At 35.8% G+C, this 20,360-nt stretch overlaps 1 protein-coding gene across 1 annotated transcript; it reads left to right on the top strand.

The window, feature by feature from the left end:
• Positions 1 to 241: 241 nt before the first annotated feature.
• ALB (albumin) lies at positions 242 to 18,551 on the top strand. Its single transcript, XM_086405413.1, has 15 exons — positions 242 to 373; positions 1,081 to 1,138; positions 1,993 to 2,125; positions 3,864 to 4,072; positions 4,646 to 4,778; positions 6,220 to 6,317; positions 7,795 to 7,924; positions 8,852 to 9,066; positions 10,180 to 10,312; positions 11,890 to 11,987; positions 13,035 to 13,173; positions 13,768 to 13,991; positions 15,241 to 15,373; positions 16,051 to 16,118; positions 18,377 to 18,551. The coding sequence occupies exons 1-14, from the start codon at positions 295 to 297 to the stop codon at positions 16,090 to 16,092; spliced, it is 1,824 nt and encodes a 607-aa protein (XP_086261539.1). The 5' UTR covers positions 242 to 294; the 3' UTR covers positions 16,093 to 16,118; positions 18,377 to 18,551.
• Positions 18,552 to 20,360: the final 1,809 nt, after the last annotated feature.

Below are 20,360 nucleotides of genomic sequence, written 5' to 3'. Positions count from 1 at the left end.
GTAATGGTACAAATCGTTTAAACTCTTATGTAAAATTTGATAAGGTGTTTTACACAACTATTGAATTGACCAGGTCTTGTGGAAAAATCAGTTCCAGATGGCAAACATACACAAGGGATTCAGTCAAACAATTTTTTGGCAAGAATGCTATGAATTTTGTAATCACTTATGAACCAATGAAATACAAAGATGAGTCTAGTTAATAATCTACAATTATTGGCTAAAGAAGTATATTAGTGCTGATTTCCCTCTATCATACTATCTTTTCTATCAACCCCACAAAACTTTGGCACAATGAAGTGGGTGACTTTTATTTCTCTTCTCCTTCTCTTCAGCTCTGCTTATTCCAGGGGTGTGTTTCGTCGAGATACACGTAAGAATTCTAGTTTTCAATTGTTCAACTTTTCTTTCCTAGACAAGAATGTTTCAGTAAACCTTGAATCATTAATGAAGAAAGTTTTCCTTTAGCATTTATTTTTAGACTGTTACTATATTTTGTATTTGTGAACCCTGAGGAAGATACCTTATTAATGTATTTCTAACATCCCAGGTGAAAAAAAAAGTGAGAATTGTTTAGTAACTGTAATTTCCTATTGCACATGAAAGAGTTTCTGCAGAGTGACTTAAACTTCACAAAATATAGTTGAAGATAGAATTTAAAAATCCAAGTTTCCAAAGACCTGTTTGCTGTACTTTAATTTATATAAAAAATTCAAAATTTGTGATTTTAATCTTATAAATAGAACTTGTATTTATACTTTCCATTTTGGACTATCCTCTCAGTTAATAGACACTGCAAGAGCATTAGATCTTATCCAAGTTTGAATATAAAACTATAAATATGTAATGACTTCAATGATCTTTCAAGTAGTATCAATGGTGATTAAATAACTTTTCTGCTTAAATGCAGAAGAAACATTTAATCATCATCTTAAGATTTTCTGTAGGGAATCAGAGCTCAATATCCTGGAGCAAATGAATACCCAAGTCAAATGGAGAGAAACATAAAAAATAATATCGTAACTAGTTGTTTCTTCAGAATTTAAAGCAAATCTTTTTTCCCCCCATTTTCCCCTGCAGACAAGAGTGAGATTGCTCATCGGTTTAAAGATTTGGGAGAAGAACATTTTAAAGGCCTGTAAGTTGAAATACTGAAGAATCAAATTTAATGTTTCTAATAGTGTTAGTTGCAATTTTGAAGTCCTTGTAGTCCCGTCATCAAAGACTGTAGAACAGTACTCTCCAATAGGATTTTCTGCATCAGTGGCAATATTCTGTATCAGTGTTGACTAATATAGTTGCCATTGGCCACTGTGGCTATTGAGGACTTGAAATATGGCAATTGAAACTGAGGATCAAAAATTTAAACAGTATTTAATTTTAACTTTTTCAAATATATATTGTCATTTGTGGCTAATGAAAACTGTTTGGACAGTGTAGATCTGGAACTCTTATATAATCTACATGGTAGAAAACATTTACTATATGACTCCTTTCACAACTCATTTACTAAATTCTTTACCCAGCAAATATTTCTGTGGTTTTTTGAGACAATTTGAATATTTTTTAATCTAGTAAAAGGTGAGGAAATAGCTTGTTTTTCAAAGTCTGTCTCATCCTATTTCCTGATTAAATAAGATATTTGTGTATGTATGTATGATTTTTGTTTTAAATAGTTGAAGGACCTGTCTATTTGTCTATTTAGAATGCATTTTGCTTGCTTGCTCACATAGATGATGTGATAGTATGCATATATTGACCTGCACACACATATATTTAAACGTGGTGGAAATATACATCCTTTTTTCTTAGAAAGCCACATATACATGGTTAGGCCTCAGAACACAGCTGACGTCAATAGGATCTCTGAATAATCATGAGAAAGGTGTGTAAAATATAGAACATATACAGACACTATTTGTTTTCTAACATGGCAATCTAGTGTATATTAAAATTTTATTATACTACATTTTTCTGTGTTCTTTATTTCAGGGTACTCATTGCCTTTTCTCAGTATCTCCAGCAGTGTCCATTTGATGAGCATGTAAAATTAGTGAACGAACTAACTGAGTTTGCAAAAACATGTGTTGCTGATGAGTCCCATGCCGGCTGTGAAAAGTCACTTGTAAGTATATTCTGGTTTTGAATAGCATTTCTTCTGTAACATAATCTTGAATGTTTAAAAAGTAAAAATATCTCATTCTAGTTTTCTCAATTATTATCAAAGACTATATTTGTAAGCAACACTCAAAAGTGCGTATAGCATTTCTTTGATGATAGAGATGTTCTAGTGTACTCACAGTTTTAAAAAACATTGCTTTACTGAAACCACACACAAAAGTCATAGTGTTTTTGGAAATTTTTTATTTTTAGAAGTTTCTTTTTTAAATTTAAAGTTAAATTTCTTTTAATAGACACTAATAATGATAGGATAGTTTTTACCTTGTTATCTAGGTAAAAACAACAGTATGGCTATGTATTCCTTGTTTTAGGGATATTCATATTTTTACATACAATAAAAAATCAGGACTTTGGACTTGTGATATTTTCAGATAGATCTTTAATACAAAGATAGGTCTATATTTCTCTTACCACTTTATATATACCTTTCTTGGGACAAGGCAATTTTTTGTTTATCACAGAAGGCTTCCTTCTTGTTTTTCTCTATATGTACTTCTGCCTCAAGGCAGAATCAGTTCTTTAACTACCCACAATAATATTAAATCAGTTCTAATGAGGTGGATGAAACTGGAGTCTATTATACAGAGTGAAGTAAGCCAGAAAGAAAAACACCAATACAGTATACTAACGCATGTATATGGAATTTAGAAAGATGGTAACAATAACCCTGTATACGAGACAGCAAAAGAGACACTGATGTATAGAATAGTCTTTTGGACTCTGTGGGAGAGGGAGAGGGTGGGATGATTTGGGAGAATAGCATTGAAATACATATAATATCATATATAGAACGAGTCGCCAGTCCAGGTTCGAGATACTGGATGCTTGGGGCTGGTGCACTGGGACGACCCAGAGGGATGGTATGGGGAGGGAGGAGGGAGGAGGGTTCAGGATGGGGAACACATGTATACCTGTGGCGGATTCATTTCGATGTTTGGCAAAACCAATACAATATTGTAAAGTTTAAAAATAAAATAAAATTAAAAAAATAATATTACTCTAAATATGAATTTTTAAAAATATATTTTAAAAGAAATTAATAAATTTTGTCTTGAGCCTATTTCCCCTGAAGTTATAATTACTTTCATAATGAAAATTAATTGATACAGAAAGGATTCATTTAATGGGCTGTGCATTGAGGCAAATATTTCTAGAACAAAAAAATTATACTCTAATGCAGTAACAATTAATATATAGTAGATTGTGTTACTATAACAATTGTATATAGTAGATTGTGTTACTCCTCAGTTTTGAATGGTTTCTACTAAAAATTTGGATCTCTCGAAAAGGAGCAGATCAAATGAGAATCTATCTGAACACTGTCTTCCCTAATGTGAATTCATTGCTACTAACAGGATAATTTCCCTTGAGTTTTTACTTTAATGATTTCTCTCCTGGCCTTTAACCTCAGGTGGAAACAGGAGTTCTGTTCATTCCTTAAAGGCATTCTTTTTGCCCTTCTGTTTTATCCACTATAAGTAATAGTGTGACACTTAATTCCTATGGTAATCACCCATAGATGGTCAAATCAAGGGAAACTCTCTAAATCTGAGAAAAAAAGTGGATTTTTATATGACATACTAACCAAGGTTCACCAAGATACTAATTTCTTGTACTATTCTTTGGGTATAAGGAAAATAAAATGCTGCTCAGCAATTTGAAGCCTGCTCTCTTCCATACAGCACACTCTCTTTGGAGATGAATTGTGTAAAGTTGCATCCCTTCGTGAAACCTATGGTGACATGGCTGACTGCTGTGAGAAACAAGAGCCTGAAAGAAATGAATGCTTCCTGAGCCACAAAGATGATAGCCCAGACCTCCCTAAATTGAAACCAGACCCCAATACTTTGTGTGATGAGTTTAAGGCAGATGAAAAGAAGTTTTGGGGAAAGTAAGTAATCAGATTTTTAAGCTTCAAAATTAAAAATTATGAAATATGTCAAGATTCACTACAATAATTACTATTATGAAAATTATTATCAACATTAAGACTTGAAGTTTTTGTTCTAATGACAATTTTCAAAGAAATAGAGTATTTATTATGTCTAGTAAATAACATACTACAACATTCTACATGATGAAAAAGTTGATCAAAGATCTTTTGCAGAACAGGATATGATCTATACAAAAATAACTGAAGTTGACATGTATTAAGATATTATAAAGATATACTTATATATTTAGCATTCTCAGAATTTATTTCAAATTAGTCAATAACATATCACTGAAATTAAACTATTTTATGCATGCGTGTATACTTATATGTATATATATGTGTGTGTGAGTTTGACCTTTTCACTGACTTAAAGAATGACAAAGGCAAGTTCATCATTTGCAAATTGAGCTTAATTGGTTGATTAGAAGTCTTTGAATTGGCTCTGGGGAGAAGGTAGATTACAAATGTTCCTGCCATGCATTTGTTCCTGCTATAGAAAAGTGACTGTTTTTTTGTTTAAAAATTTAGATACCTATACGAAATTGCTAGAAGACATCCCTACTTTTATGCACCAGAACTCCTTTACTATGCTAATAAATATAATGGAGTTTTTCAAGAATGCTGCCAAGCTGAAGATAAAGGTGCCTGCCTGCTACCAAAGGTATTCTTCAGAAAGAATAGAAGAACCAATTCATAATCAAATCTCAGTTTCGGGACATCTTATGGCTAAATTTAGGAAACTGAAGCTTCCAGCAGAAACTTCTTTACATGGTTTAAACTCCTACCTCTTTCCCCCAATCAAAGAATTTTTCACCTTTTTTGAAGGGCTATGTCTTTTTAACTAAGGGCTATGTCTTTTCACCTTTTTTGAAGAGCTATGTCTTCCACTTTCCTTTTTCTAATAAGATTTGCAAAGTGGATCTGGTAGAGGGAACTGGTTTGTATGTGTCTAAATATCCTGCCTCTTTCTATAGTGCTAGTTGCTATAGTGAAATGCAGAAACTCATTTTTCAAATTGCACAGTAAAAGGACACCATTTTTGTTTCTCTTTTCATGAGGCTTTTTTTTGGGAGGGGGGGAGGGGAGAATTCAAAGTGGGGGAGAATTTAACTGCATCTAGAAGCCTAGGTTTATTGATTTATCCTGTAAATATTTACACTTCATTCTCTTTTCTAGGGAGTTTATTGATGTTATGGGAGTTGTGGAGGAAGGATTAAAATGCATTACGTGCAAAATTAAGAAGTCAGCAAAGTTCTATTCCCTTGGACATTAGTGTACACTGTTCTACTTTTCCTTTTCATTCCCTTTTCCCTGGCAATACCTCCACGCTGGTTCTTAACCACCTGGAGGTTCCATTATGACCAGACTGACTTTTCCTCTTTCTATAGAACAAAATAATTATTTGCCAATAATGAATACTTGGGAATTGAGGTTTAAATTTTCTCTTTAAGATTTAATTTGGCAAAGTCTCATATTTATCATTATGTATTAGATTAATCTTGGAGGAGGAAATAACAACCTATTCCAGTATTCTTGCCTGGAGAATCCCATGGACAGGAGAACCTGGCAGGCTACAGTCCATGGGGTCGCAAAGAGTTGGACATGACTTAGCAACTACACATTAGGTTAATCATTTCAGTTGTAATGCTGGTCTATTGGGGTTTGCTCAAAAGGTTAAATCTTGCTACTGTCAGAGATAATTTTGACTTACGTAAACCCTATTTCCGGAGAAGGCAATGGCACCCAACTCCAGTACTCTTGCCTGGAAAATCCCATGAATGGAGGAGCCTGGTGGGCTGCAGTCCTTGGGGTTGTGAAGAGTCGGACACCACTGAGTAACTTCACTGTCACTTTTCACTTTCGTGCATTGGAGAAGGAAATGGCAACCCCCTCCAGTGTTCTTGTCTGGAGAATCCCAGGGACGGGGGAGCCTGGTGGGCTGCTGTCTATGGGGTTGCACAGAGTTGGACATGACTGAAGTGACTTAGCAGCAGCAGCAGCAGCAGCAGCAGCAGCAGCAGCAGTCTCATCTGAGCTCCAGAAGGGGTGGTCTGTACATAAATTTTCTTTTCTAATGTTCCTCAAATTATTTCTTTTTGCAGATTGAAACTATGAGAGAAAAAGTACTGACTTCATCTGCCAGACAGAGACTCAGGTGTGCCAGTATTCAAAAATTTGGAGAAAGAGCTTTAAAAGCATGGTATGTTAAATTTAGTTTGCATCTTTTTCATGATGTAAATGGATGGTTCAGTTGACAAAATTGTGCATCATATATCATTTTACACAGTGCTTTCACGTACATCTTTTTGGTTGTCTAAAAGGTAGACATTTGATAGAGATGAAAACCAGAGCATCAAAGACAATTTGTCATTATTTTTAACCTTTTTTTCCCTAAGTAGTCAGAGAATTTCGATGACAACTTTTTTGTTCTTCCAGGACAGGCGTTTAAACTTCCATGTATTTTTAACGATTGTGATCTTAGTATAATAATCCACTGTTTATATAGATCTATAGTTAGGGTCTTTGATCTAATTTTATCTCTCATCCATCCCTCCAACCAATTATCGGAAGGTGTCTGCTTGTCTTTTTATGTTCTGATAACTAATTTCAGTCATCAAAGTTTCTTCTTATTTTCTGGTAGCACCAGTTCTGCTCTTAATCTCTTGTTTTTGCCTGGGCCTCTGTTTGGATATTATCAGCTAGCTCTGTAAGCATCCTTCAATATTTGGACCAAGGAATCCCTTTTGCGACCCCCTGCCATCCCCACCACCAATCCCTTACTTTCTAGTCAACAATAAATCAACATTGGGCAGAAAATCAATTGAAAACAGACATTTTGGAAGCTGTCAAGAAACTGTCACTTGAACTATCTTGCCTGTCATCCCTACCATCAATAAAATCACTAAACAAAACAACCCTAACATGAAATGATACATAGTTAAACAGGGTATGATTAGTTTTGGGGAAGTGTCTTTTATCTGATTTCAGTGACTGAAATGATTTGAGAAAGCTTGTGGATGTTAGGTTTTACATCTTATCAATGAGTACAGAGATTATGCTGAATCAATTTCTTGGTAAAAGTATGCTGAATCAAAACTCTCTAATTTTTGTAGAAGTTAACAAAATTTGTTTTCTCAGAGGCTTTTAGAAGTCAGGAAGAATGTACTTTGGTTAATAATTTAAAAAAAAAGGAGTAACTGGAATTTGTATGGCATTTCCCAGTTCATAAAATGCTTTCATATAGATTATCTCATTTAATCGTCACAACAATGCTTTGACTTAGCATGTTGTTGTGACTCTGTGGGGACTGAAGCTCACAGAGGCTAAGTAACTGGCCTAGGGTCTCATGATTATTAAGCTATAAAGCCAGATGTGGAAGTCATTCCTGGGCTCTAAACCTGGGGCCTCTCAGCACGTTACCTTTTTTAGAATCCCTCTTTGATTTCTGTTTTTATGAATTGCTGGACTTTTAACCTCCATATGTACTGCCCTAAGGAAACATTTTGCTCTAACATTTGGTTCAGAATTATCATTAAAATAAGAGCTAATATGTCTTACAAATTATTTCTGTGTGTTATTTGAGCCTAAATTTTCTAGTTATGTGTAGTATTTTCCTAATGCTTTCACATAAAACGTTGTCTGTTAATAATATTTTGATGGGAGAATTTTCTTTTTAGGTCAGTAGCTCGCCTGAGCCAGAAATTTCCTAAGGCTGAGTTTGTAGAAGTTACCAAGCTAGTGACAGATCTCACAAAAGTCCACAAGGAATGCTGCCATGGTGACCTACTTGAATGCGCAGATGACAGGGTAAGGAATCCTCAGTATGCTTTATGGTAACATATTGCTTAAGTTGGTAGAATTAGTTTGTTTAGCATAAGAACAACTGAGAGCGGTTTGAGATTATTTTCTCTGCTGGGTCTACTCAATCCTTTCCCTGTTTCCCTTCCTTCTGCCCTCCCTCCCTCCCTCTTTCTTTTTTTCTCTCTGATATCCTATTCACTAAATGATCTAATAAACTCATTTATAGTTTGTAATCCCTTTCATTCAAATTCTGAGATCAAATTCTTAAAGCTGAAGTAGGACAGTCACAAAGGTAGATTTCTAAGATTTCTTGAAGAGGTGGAGGGAGTTGGAGAAAGGCTGGAACCTGAAGAGAGCTTTGGAAATTATGTAATTTTCCCCTCTATGTTCTCTCTTAATTAACACCCTACATTAAAAATACAAATATTTGGAATGATATCTTTTTTTTTCCCTCAAACTGACAAAATACAAGAATCCTAACCTCTCAGGACACTTTCTGAAAACTTTAAGGCAGATATTTTACATCTGTAAGTAGAGTCTGTGACCATGATCTTGACTAACTTTTCAAAAATCTCCAGCACTTTATTTGGTTATTTGGTTTCAAGATGCCTGCACTTAATTTGGGGGGATATTTAGAAAAACACTACATTAAGTTTTTAATTTAAAAACTTAAGTGTTTTAAAAGTAGGTATAAAGTTAATAAATAACTGACATGAGCCCCAATTAAGACTAGTTTTTTTCCAATCATGTTTTAGTAGTTCTATCTGTGCCTCTAGGCTTCGCAGCACAGACTGAAAATGTTCACAGAAGGCATATCAGTATAAGTATGGTCTTAGAACACAATGAATGTGTTCTGTCAACATAGTAGACGTCTGGGGAGGAAGCACAGGAATGTCAATTTACACTGAACACTTTTTACCTACTTGCTTATAGGCAGATCTTGCCAAGTACATATGTGATAATCAAGATACAATCTCCAGTAAACTGAAGGAATGCTGTGATAAGCCTTTGTTGGAAAAATCCCACTGCATTGCTGAGGTAGAAAAAGATGCCATACCTGAAAACCTGCCCCCATTAACTGCTGACTTTGCTGAAGATAAGGATGTTTGCAAAAACTATCAGGAAGCAAAAGATGCCTTCCTGGGCTCGTAAGTGGATAAGAAATGATCCTTTCATACTTTTATATGATCTCAGAATTTAGGAAATTATTCTAGGCTTTCCCTTGGAATTGCTACAATTTTCACACTGCCTGCAATGTTTCTTTATTCTTTCCTCTTCTGGTCTTTAAACATTTTTGGAAAAATTGATTTTAAAAAATTGTCATAAAATAATACATGCTTATGGCAGATGCTCTATCAATAGAGTACAATGTAATAATAAAAATTTATTTTTACTCCCACCCCTGACTCCTTAGGAATATTTCTGGAAATACATGTAGAAATATTTTGTTTACATGTAAATTATATATATTATTCATTCATGCCTTCATTCAAAGTGTATTTCTAGAACTTATATATGTGTGAATATATGTAATACATCTTTAAGCCTCTATATCTATCTGTCTATCTATCTGATGCCAGCGAAGAACTATAAAGTATGGAATCTGTTACCAGGTGCTTTAAAATGAAAATGAGTCAGATTTTGTTGAAAAGACCAGAGTCCAGTAGCATGCAAGGCAGCATATAATTAAATGACAAAATCAATGATTATATAAAATCAGTAAGTGTGGTGATAAACTTTAAATTTTTATTGCTCAATTATAGTATCCTGTGCACTAAATCTTTTATAAAATTACATACCCATAAAGAATTTATTCATACAGAGAAGAAAAAAATTAAGAATATGTCTCTAGTTATCTATCAGAACATTTTTGAAGTGTAGTCCAAATTAGACAAGATGTACCTAATAGTAACAAGTGTCATTCATTAAATAGTATGTGCCCAACAGCGTGTGTTTTGCATAGATTACATCATGTATTTCTCACAGTTCACCTTCTGAGACACACTATTATCATCCCCATTCCACAGAGGAGGAAACCAAGGCTTAAAAATTGTAATAAGTCACCTAAGGGGATATAATAAAGCAAGTGGTAGAGTCAGGGTTTGATAGCTTTAACTCTGAACCTTCAAGCCCTTAGTCCTTGACTGCACCCGGCTTAGTCTAATTCACACCTTTAGGATATGATTTACATTTATGGTTAATTATGTGGTTTTTCTTGCTCATTTGTCTAACAAAATCTATTTTATTGTCATCTTAATTAGGTTTTTGTATGAATATTCAAGAAGGCATCCTGAATATGCTGTCTCAGTGCTATTGAGACTTGCCAAGGAATATGAAGCCACACTGGAGGAATGCTGTGCCAAAGATGATCCACATGCATGCTATTCCACAGTGGTAAGTTTCTGGAAGGAAGACATATAGCTCTTTGGTTGATGATTCCAATAACAGGAAATAAAAATGATGCCAGATTATTATATCATGCAATGTAGATCTCTTCTTAAGATGATTTCAGTTCTGTGCCTGTAAACATTATAGGAATAATAACCTTCAATAAAAAAGAAAGGTCGAAGAGAGCACTCTCTTAATTTTACATAATCTTGACCATGCATTTTTTTCCTTTTTAGACTCCTGAGAACAAAATAAGGCAAATTTAAATGTTAATTAAAAGAAATTTAACATAGATATAAAGAAGGTTAACCTGTTTTCAAGTTTTATTAAGTAATCAAGAATTAGTATCTTAGAGAAGATGGTGAAATCTATTGACATAGAATATTTTCAAATCTCTTTTGAAACAGTTTAGGAATGGTTTTGAAAGAAGTTAAATAAGGAGAAGAAATCTGCTTCAAGAATTTTTAGCATATTTAGCTATGCTAAAATTTTAGCATATTGGAAAAGACCCTGATGCTGGGAAAGATTGAAGGCAGAGGGGGAAGGGGGTGACAGAGGATGAGATGGTTGGATGGCATCATTGACTCAGTAGACATGAGTTTGAGCAAACTCTGGGAGATAGTGAAGGACAGGGAAACCTGGTGTGCCGCAGTCCATGGGATCACAAAGAGTCAGTCATGACTGAGCGACTGAACAACAGCAACAGCAAATATTTAGCAACTAGCTCATGTTTGAGATATTTAGCACTCAGTACATAGAGTGGTTTTCAAACTTAAGAATCAGAGGAAAGTCATTTTCTCCTCTATCAAGAAACTAGTTATATGCCAAGTACCACACAAGATGACCAAGACGAAATCTGTTATCTTAGAGAGCTCGGGATCCAACTGCAGAGATGGCTTAATAATAACAAGTATTTATAATTATAATATAATATTATAATTATAATATATTTATAATTACAAGGTGGTTTGATGCTTTAGTCGCTAAGTCATGTCTGATTCTTGGAACCCCATGGACTGTAGCCCACCAGGTTCCCCTGTCCATGTGATTTCCCAGGCCACAATACTGGAGCGAGTTGCCATTTCCTTCTCCAGGGGATCTTCCTGACCCAGGGATCAAACCCAGGTCTCCTGCACTGCAGGCAAATTCTTTATTGACCGAGCCACCAGGGAAGCCCATAGCCACCGTTTATTAGGTTTTTACTGTATCCCAGGCTCTGTTTTAATTTCATGAGCTCAGGAGGTTTACAGAGTAATTCTCTGAGGTGAGTATCATTTTCATCTCCATTTAGAAGTGAGGGTTCTAGAGCTTTGAGATGGGAAGTAAAGTTGAACAACTAGAAAATGAATCAGATGACCTGGCTTAAACACTAGGAGTTGCATTCCAGAGTCTGAATGTTCTTAATCACTTATACAGTCTTACCAAATAAACAGTTTGGACATATAATAGGTTTGGCATCAAAAAGCTATTTACATGACTTTGGGCAGAGAAGAGGAAGGATCTCATTCTACCAAAAGGGTGAAAAACAACCTGCATCTGGTCCTCATATAGAATGTTATAAGCACAATTCTTTTCTTTTTCAGTTTGACAAACTTAAGCATCTTGTGGATGAGCCTCAGAATTTAATCAAACAAAACTGTGACCAATTCGAAAAACTTGGAGAGTATGGATTCCAAAATGCGTAAGTATATTTGCTTATTGGCTAATTTTTCTTGTTCATTTAGTAAATATTTAAGATGATATTCATAGACCACCTATCATAGAACTTTTAATTTTGAAAGTAAAGTCTTATTTCTAATCACTCTCCATCAAGAAAGACAAGAGAAAATGAGATAAAATAGTTGATGGGGTGAAGAGCTTATATTTGAGGACAGTTTAAAAAGTTGGGCTCATATCTGGGAGGAAAAATATCAAATATTGGGTTATAGGAACTGAGGATGCTGTTTGACAGTTAAATAGTTTATGAGTGAACAAAATAAAAACAATGCTTTACAGAGCAGAAAATAAGTCTTCAGTGGCTGTAGCTCAATAAGATGATAGACTAATGTTCTGATTAAATAGAGCCTTATCTGTGGAAGTTAAGACAGGAAGGGGCACATCATTTAACTGATATTTACTTTTCAGCTGACACCTGTTACCACTTTTTTAACTATAGGTGCTTGGAATAACATTGAACAAGATACAGTCTCTTCCCTTGAGTAGATTATTGTTATACATTGACTTTCACTAGTGATTAGCATTCTTAGTAAATGATTATTACATGCTAGATACCATGTCAGGCTGATTGTATACTTTGTTTCTTTTCGTTTAGTCCTTGCACCATCCCTTTTGAGTCAGGTGTATTTCCTTCTGTTTTATAGGTGAGAAAATTCATCCATATCTTTCAGATTTAGGATAGTGCTGATGTGTATTAAGCTCTCAGTAGGTTTTATTGAAAGAAAGAAGCAATTAAAAAGTATTTTAATGTCACTGAATTATGATAAAGTAAGCCACTTTCCTAAGATTATATAGCACAGGTGGGATCCACAGCTAGGTTACTTAGTTGCTCAGGACAAGGTCTTCACCCACATTATTCCGCCCATGTGAAGATGAAGACAATTTATGAGTGGAATAGGTCTTCCCTGGAAACCATCTTGGTGGATTTTGGCTAAGTGTTCTCTGCTTGACCTGATGTGTTAGAAAAAGAGTTTCTTGTCTGACTGAAAATGCATGGATTATGTTGTTACAGGCTCATAGTTCGTTACACCAGGAAAGTACCCCAAGTGTCAACTCCAACTCTCGTGGAGGTTTCAAGAAGCCTAGGAAAAGTGGGTACTAGGTGTTGTACAAAGCCGGAATCAGAAAGAATGCCCTGTACTGAAGACTATGTGAGTCTTTTAAAATAGAGCTGTCAGTAAGGATGAATTTCTGTCTTTGGATGTTGACAAAGCTTTCAGAAGCAAGTGAAAGTGCTTGCTTTCACTTGTGTGTGTGTGTGTGTGTGTGTATTGTCTATATGGCAGTGGCAACCAGGATTTGGTTGCCTATATTATCTTGACCATCAGAGGATTTAGATAAGATTCCAAAAGTGATAAATTGTTTTTAAAAAATTTCATGAATTTTTAATGTTCCATCCTTGAATTTTCTAAATTTTTACTTTTTTGGGTTTTTTTCCTTTAATGTATCAGTATAAGACTATTTCTTCCCTACTCCAACACATATCTCAGGACTTCTCTTAAATTATGCAATCAATTATTTTCTCAAATATATTATTCCTAAAATGTAGACATATTTAATTGAGAAGATTTTTCAAAGTCCCTTTTTACCTGTAGTTCTAAAGTAAACTGTTGCCTCAAATCAACCTTGGATTCAATGTTGTGAGTTAAAAGATAGAGTTTGTTTTGGTCCAGTGGAAGGTAGGAGTTCCTGGAAAACTTTTCATTATGCTTTCTTTGAGCTTCTGTGTTCTTGCCTGTTTTTAGCTGAGCTTGATCCTGAACCGGTTGTGCGTGCTGCATGAGAAGACACCAGTGAGTGAAAAAGTCACCAAGTGCTGCACAGAGTCATTGGTGAACAGACGGCCATGTTTCTCTGCTCTGACACCTGATGAAACATATGTACCCAAAGCCTTTGATGAGAAATTGTTCACCTTCCATGCAGATATATGCACACTTCCCGATACTGAGAAACAAATCAAGAAACAAACGTGAGGAGTATTTCACTACTCTTTGTGTTGGTAATCTTGATAGTGAGAACTGTAAACAAGCAGCTTTCTCTGAAAGAGTGATTATAGACCCAAAGTACAGAAGTATTGGCCATGTTAAGCAGATAAAAATGTCAAGAATAAAATGGATAGTCTTTTGTTTTCTTAGCAAAAGAAAAAAAAAAAAAACCTCATCATCTTGCCTACAAACCATTCAGAAGAATCTTGTGGGTTAAAAGCTGCAGCAGAATTATATCTTAGGCTAGTTCAGTAGAATAAGCTGAACAATTAACTGATGCATTTTTGTAGATAGCAAATTACTCAGTAGAAATCATACGAGAATTTAATTCTGGGCATGAATAGTTACTTTCAGTTTGTTCTGTATCGACCTACAGATAAGGCAGCCCCTTAAGATCTAACTTTTGAGAATGGAACTTGGATTAAAAAACATCTGTCATTTCGAGTTCAGAGGCTTGATTCCCTTGATTCCTTATTGCTGTCACAAGGGGTTATAATTGCAAGAAATTTAGCAACATGAAGTTGTTATTACCTCTGGTGGCTTTTGATCATGGAGCTAGATTTTAAAGTAATATTGTGCCCATATGACTCTTTCTCTAGCCCTATTGTCTGCAGATGTCAAAAAAAGAGAACCACCAGCTCCCTTGAGTTGGATAGTTTTATTTCCTATGGCCTCTATATTATTAGGGCTTCCCTGGTGGTTCAGGACTTAAAAACTCTGCCTGCAATACAGGAGACCTGGGTTCAATCCCTGGGTCAAGATTGTTATTAACTTTGAATGGGGTGGATTACAAAATACCAAGAAAAATATTCTCAGATTAGAAACTTTTTAAATGGAGTCCAGGATAAGTAGATTTTTAAAAATTATTTTTAGCTCTTAAATTTATACAATTCAATATGCCATAACTCCCCAGATCAGATAACATACGAATGCAATGACATCATCTTTTCCGGTGATTTACTAAAGAACCATTGGTTGAGATACACTGACACTACAAATGTTGAGCAATTTACATTGATTACTTAATTTGATCCTTCCACCAACCCTGTGAAGGTGGATTTTATTCTCATTATGCAAGTAAGAATATTGAATGGCAAGCCTGGGCCTCAAATCCAGAGCTGTCTGGCTCTAAAACTTAGAATATTTAACAGAACTGCTACCATTCTTACCATCTCCATTTTTATTCAGTGAGCGCATTTCTTTCTGTTTTTTGTTGTTTTTATTCAAATGCAGTGCACTTGTTGAGCTGTTGAAACACAAGCCCAAGGCAACAGAGGAACAACTGAAAACCGTCATGGAGAATTTTGTGGCTTTTGTAGACAAGTGCTGTGCAGCTGATGACAAAGAGGCCTGCTTTGTTGTGGAGGTACTGGAGTTGTTTATCTTCATTTTAATATGTCTAATTTCCTTTGCTGTTGCATTTGATCAAGCTAGGGGTTAGTGGTTTAAGTACCTGAAAGAAATTATGTGTGTGTGGAACAGGAATCTTATTCTTCGTACAATTGTCTTACCAAATGACTGAAATATTCTTTTTTTAAAAAAAATCTCTTGTTGCACTGTAGTTGTGTTTTAATATTTGTTCTGTTTCCAAAGTTGTATGTTTATGAATTTAGACAGAAATATTTATAAAGCCTGAAATCTTTTGGTAGAGACAGCATCAAAGCAAAACTTAATTTAGTTTAACATTTTCTTGAAAATGGTAATTTGTGATTTGGTTGAATATGAATAGTTGATTTTATAGGTTACAGGGGAAATTTCTATTTAAATGTGTGAATCATTTAATATTTCCCCCTAGGACTTGACAGTATTTCATTCCTCAGGGAGCCTCCTTCTAGAGAGTCTAGTTCAGTTCAGTTCAGTTCAGTTCAGTCGCTCAGTCATGTCCGACTCTCTGCAAGAGAGTCTAGTACTGAACTGTTATTGAAGGATGTGATATATGAAAAATTACTTTGTAATCACCAATGGCTGTATAAATGTTACTTCTTAAAAATCCTAACAGTTGTGCTAATATTTCCCCCGTATCTGTCATTTCTTTGTATTTAGGGTCCAAAACTTGTTGTTTCAACTCAAACAGCCTTAGCCTAAACACGACACAACCACAGGCATCTCAGGTAACTATACTTTTCTGTGCTTAATCACTCAGTCGTGTCCGACTCTTCGCGACCCCATGGACTGCAGCCCACAAGGCTTCTCTGTCCATGGGGATTCTCCAGGCCAGAATACTGCAGTGGGTTGCCATGCCCTCCTCCAGGAACCATACTTCAGATTTTTTTAAAAAACTAATTATATAGGGCTTCCCTGGTGGCTCAGGGGCAAAGAATCTGCCTGCCAATGCAGAAAACGTGGATCCCAATCTCATATGGGATCCAGGAAGATCCCATATGCTGCGGAAACTAAGCCCGTGCACCACAGCTACTGAGCCTGTGCTCTAAAGCCTGGGAGCCACGGCTACTGAAGCCTGTGCACCCTAGAGCCTATGCTCGGCAGCAAGAGAAGCCATTGCAATGAGAAACCTGCACATTGCAACTGGAGAGCAGCCCCTACTCCCTGCTAGAGCAAAGCCTGAGCGGCAAAGACCTGGCACAGCCAAAAATAAATAAGTAAATAGAATTATTTTTAATAAGTAATTATAACGCATGCATGCATGCTAAGTCACTTTAGTTGTGTCCGACTCTTTGCGACCCTATGGATTGTAGCCCACCAGACTCCTATCCATGGAATTCTCCAGGCAAGAATATTGGAGTGGGTTGCCGTTTCCTCCTCCAGAGAATCTTCCCAACCCAGGGATTGGATCTGTGTCTCTTTATGTCTTCTGTATTGGCAGGCGGGTTCTTTACCACTAGCACCACCTGGGAAGCTCCTAGTTATTAAAATAGCAAAGATCAACTGATTAATGCCAGTCACTATTCTAAACTCATTTTATATATATATATATTATATATATGTTAATATATATATACTTCTTTAATTCTCAAAACAGTTGCCTGAGTTGAAAACCATTATTATTCCCATTTTGTAGATGAGAAAAGGATAGTATAGATCAAGGCATAGGTTAAGTAATTTACCCAAAGACCATCCAATCAGTGAGAAGTGGAGCCAAAATTAAAAATTCACACCAGAGCTTGAGAATTAACCACTATCTTGTTCTGCCCTAATGTGACACGGAAGACAGAGTCATTCTACTAAGTATTGGCTCAGCAATGGGATCCTATAGGTAATAAGCTGAATTGTATGAAAGTGCATTTTCATACGTACAAAAACAGTTGGATAGCAATGATTTCACATGGTTCAACCAAATAGCTCAAAAACAAATTCATTTCATTGGCGAATATGAGAGGTCTACCTTGTGTGAACTTCTACTACAAGTAAATAATTTGCTACTAAGTTTCCAATGTGTCAAGATGCTAAGTCTTAAGAGGATTTCTCTTATGACAAAAAGGCTCACTTTAAAACTTAGATGTTTGAACATAAATAAATGTGTTTAACCCATTTTAGTATAGTATTGTGGGGGAAGTTAAAAAATAGAATGAACTTCATTTTTGAAACAGGTTGCCCAACTGTTCTTTTTTTTGTTTTTTGTTTTATTTTTTTTATTTTTTTATTTTATTTTTAAACTTTATATAATTGTATTAGTTTTGCCAAATATCAAAATGAATCCGCCACAGGTATACATGTGTTCCCCATCCCCATCCAACTGTTCTTTAGCGTGAATTATTTTTATATTTTTCAAACTGACTGTGATGTTTATTCCACTATTAGATTTTAACTTGCTCTTTGCCTGTATGGTAATACTTATATTTTGTGCATTCAGGACAGGAAACAGCTTCATATCTTTGCAAATGGGGCATTTCAAAATGTGACTTGTTTCAGTCTGAAATGGCAAGATTTTCTTCCTAGAGGTCTAACTTTGAGAAGACAACTTTTTTGTTTGTAATTAACTTAGGTAAGAAGTAGGTGTCAGGTATTCCCTGGTGATCCAATAGTTATGATTCTACATTTCTACGGCAGGGGACACAGGTTCAATCCTTGGTTAAAGAACTAAGATCACTCAAGCTGTGCTGCATGGTATGGCCAAAAAAGAGTAGTTGTTAAGTAAATGACTCTGAGAATTCATGATGAAAAACTGGTGTTATAATGTTCAACCCTGATTGACATCATGACGAAGAGAGGACTTTATGAACCTTATTGCTCTGTCCTTTCCCCTCGCCCGGCAGAAGAATTCAACTGCCATGAGTCTAGGACAGGCTTGAATTGTTTTCATTGATGGAAATAGAAAGACAGTCTAAGCAATCTGGCATTCATTTGAATATATTTGAAAAAGCACATGCCATTTTATAAACAGTAATTATATTTATCTTTTGTTTTTCAGCCTACCCTGAGAGTAAGAGGAAAAAAGAGAAATGAAAACTCAGAGCTTATTCATCTGTTTTTCTTTTCTGTTGGTGTTAAACCAACACTCTCACTAAAGAACGTAAATTTCTTTAAATATTTTGCTTCTTTTGTTTGTGCTACAATTAATAAAAAATGAAAAGACTCTAACATAACTGTCCATGAGTGTTATTTTTCAAAGATGTGTTGCCATCCTGAAAATTGTGTTAGGTGCTGTAAAAGTCCCACTGTTCTCTCTTTCCCCATTTCAATGGAGGACTTCTAGTTCCTTATGGGTTAATTATATAAAAGAAACATTAATACTGTTCTGAGTTGTGAATTCTAAGCATTCAAAGTAATGTTTTAACATTATGATAATTCTGGATAAAAGAATAAGAACTGTGGTATAGGTAAAGCATATACTGCTACTGCTGCTGCTAAGTCACTTCAGTCGTGTCCGACTCTGTGCAACCCCAGAGACGGCAGCCCACCAGGCTCCGTGGTCCCTGGGATTCTCCAGGCAAGAACACTGGAGTGGGTTGCCATTTCCTTCTCCAATGCAGGAAAGTGAAAAGTGAAAGGGAAGTCACTCAGTCGTGCCCAACTCTTAGCGACCCCGTGGACTTCGGCCTACCAGGCTCCTCCGTCCATGGGATTTTCCAGGCAAGAGTACTGGAGTGGGGTGCCATTGCCTTCTCTGAAGGCATATAAAGTATAGCTTTTGCCTATATACTAGGGCTGAATAATAAATGTGGAGACCGAGACAATAGAGATGATTGCAAGGATACAATAAGTCTTCTTGTATCTGCAGGGTATAGATCCCATGATTCCCAGTGGATGACTGAACTGCAGATATATCTTATATATACTGCTGCTGCTGCTGCTGCTAAGTCGCTTCAGTCGTGTCCGACTCTGTGCAACCCCAGAGACGGCAGCCCACCAGGCTCCGTGGTCCCTGGGATTCTCCAGGCAAGAACATTGGAGTGGGTTGCCATTTCCTTCTCCAATGCATGAAAGTGAAAAGTGAAAGTGAAGTCGCTCAGTCGTGTCCGACTCTTCGCGACCCCATGGACTGCAGCCTACCAGTTTCCTCCATCCATGGGATTTTCTAGGCAAGAGTACTGGAGTGGGGGTGCCATTGCCTTCTCCGCTTATATATACTAATATATCTTATATATACTAGGTTTTTTCTTGTACTTACATACCTATAATACCTATAATAAAGCTTAATTTATAAATTAGGCACAGTAGGGGATTAACAATAATAAGAAAAATTATTACAATATACTGTAATGTTGCCTTACCCTCTCAAAACACTTTATTGTACCACTTTTATGCCTTTTCCATCTGTGGCCACAACTTTTGCAGTTTGAGACGTGACAGCAAAACCAGCATGAATTTCTTTTTCCTTCACAATTTCACAGATGAAAGATATATCCTTAACGTATATCTTAACACCCTCAGCATACGATTGTTTTTCTTACCGTATTGAGAACTTTTACCTTTTCACTTTCAAGAATCATTTTACGGCTTTTCTTTGACAGATCCCAGTTGTCAGCATAACTACTCTTTCACTGTGGGGTGATAGTTAAGTAAAATAAGAGTGACTTGAAAACACGCACTGTGATCCCAGGGTAGTTGACCTGGTAACTGAGAGGGTTACCAAGTGGGATATGACGGGTGGGATACGCTGCACAAGGAGATGATTCATGTCTGGGGCAGGATGGTATGCGATCTCATCATGGTACTGGGAACAGTGTACAATTTAAAACATATTCATTATTTATTTCTGGAATTTTCCATTTAATATTTTTTGGACCATAGTTGATCTGAGTAACTGAAACCTCAGAAAGTGAAGCCATGGATGAGGGACTAGGGTAATTAACTGAATTAGAAAAGCAAAAACCTGATCCTGAAGAAATTTAATGACAGTGTAGGAAGACAATACGAGAAGTCTGTAAGAAGTTTAACAAGTGTGGAGAAGC

This window comes from Bos grunniens, chromosome 6, assembly GCF_055505025.1.
Source record: "Bos grunniens cultivar Pamir isolate PY7600 chromosome 6, Bosgru_T2T1.0, whole genome shotgun sequence".
Lineage (NCBI taxonomy): Eukaryota > Metazoa > Chordata > Mammalia > Artiodactyla > Bovidae > Bos > Bos grunniens.
The sequence above is the reverse complement of the archived record's forward strand: the minus strand, read 5'-3'. Positions and strand labels throughout refer to the sequence as shown.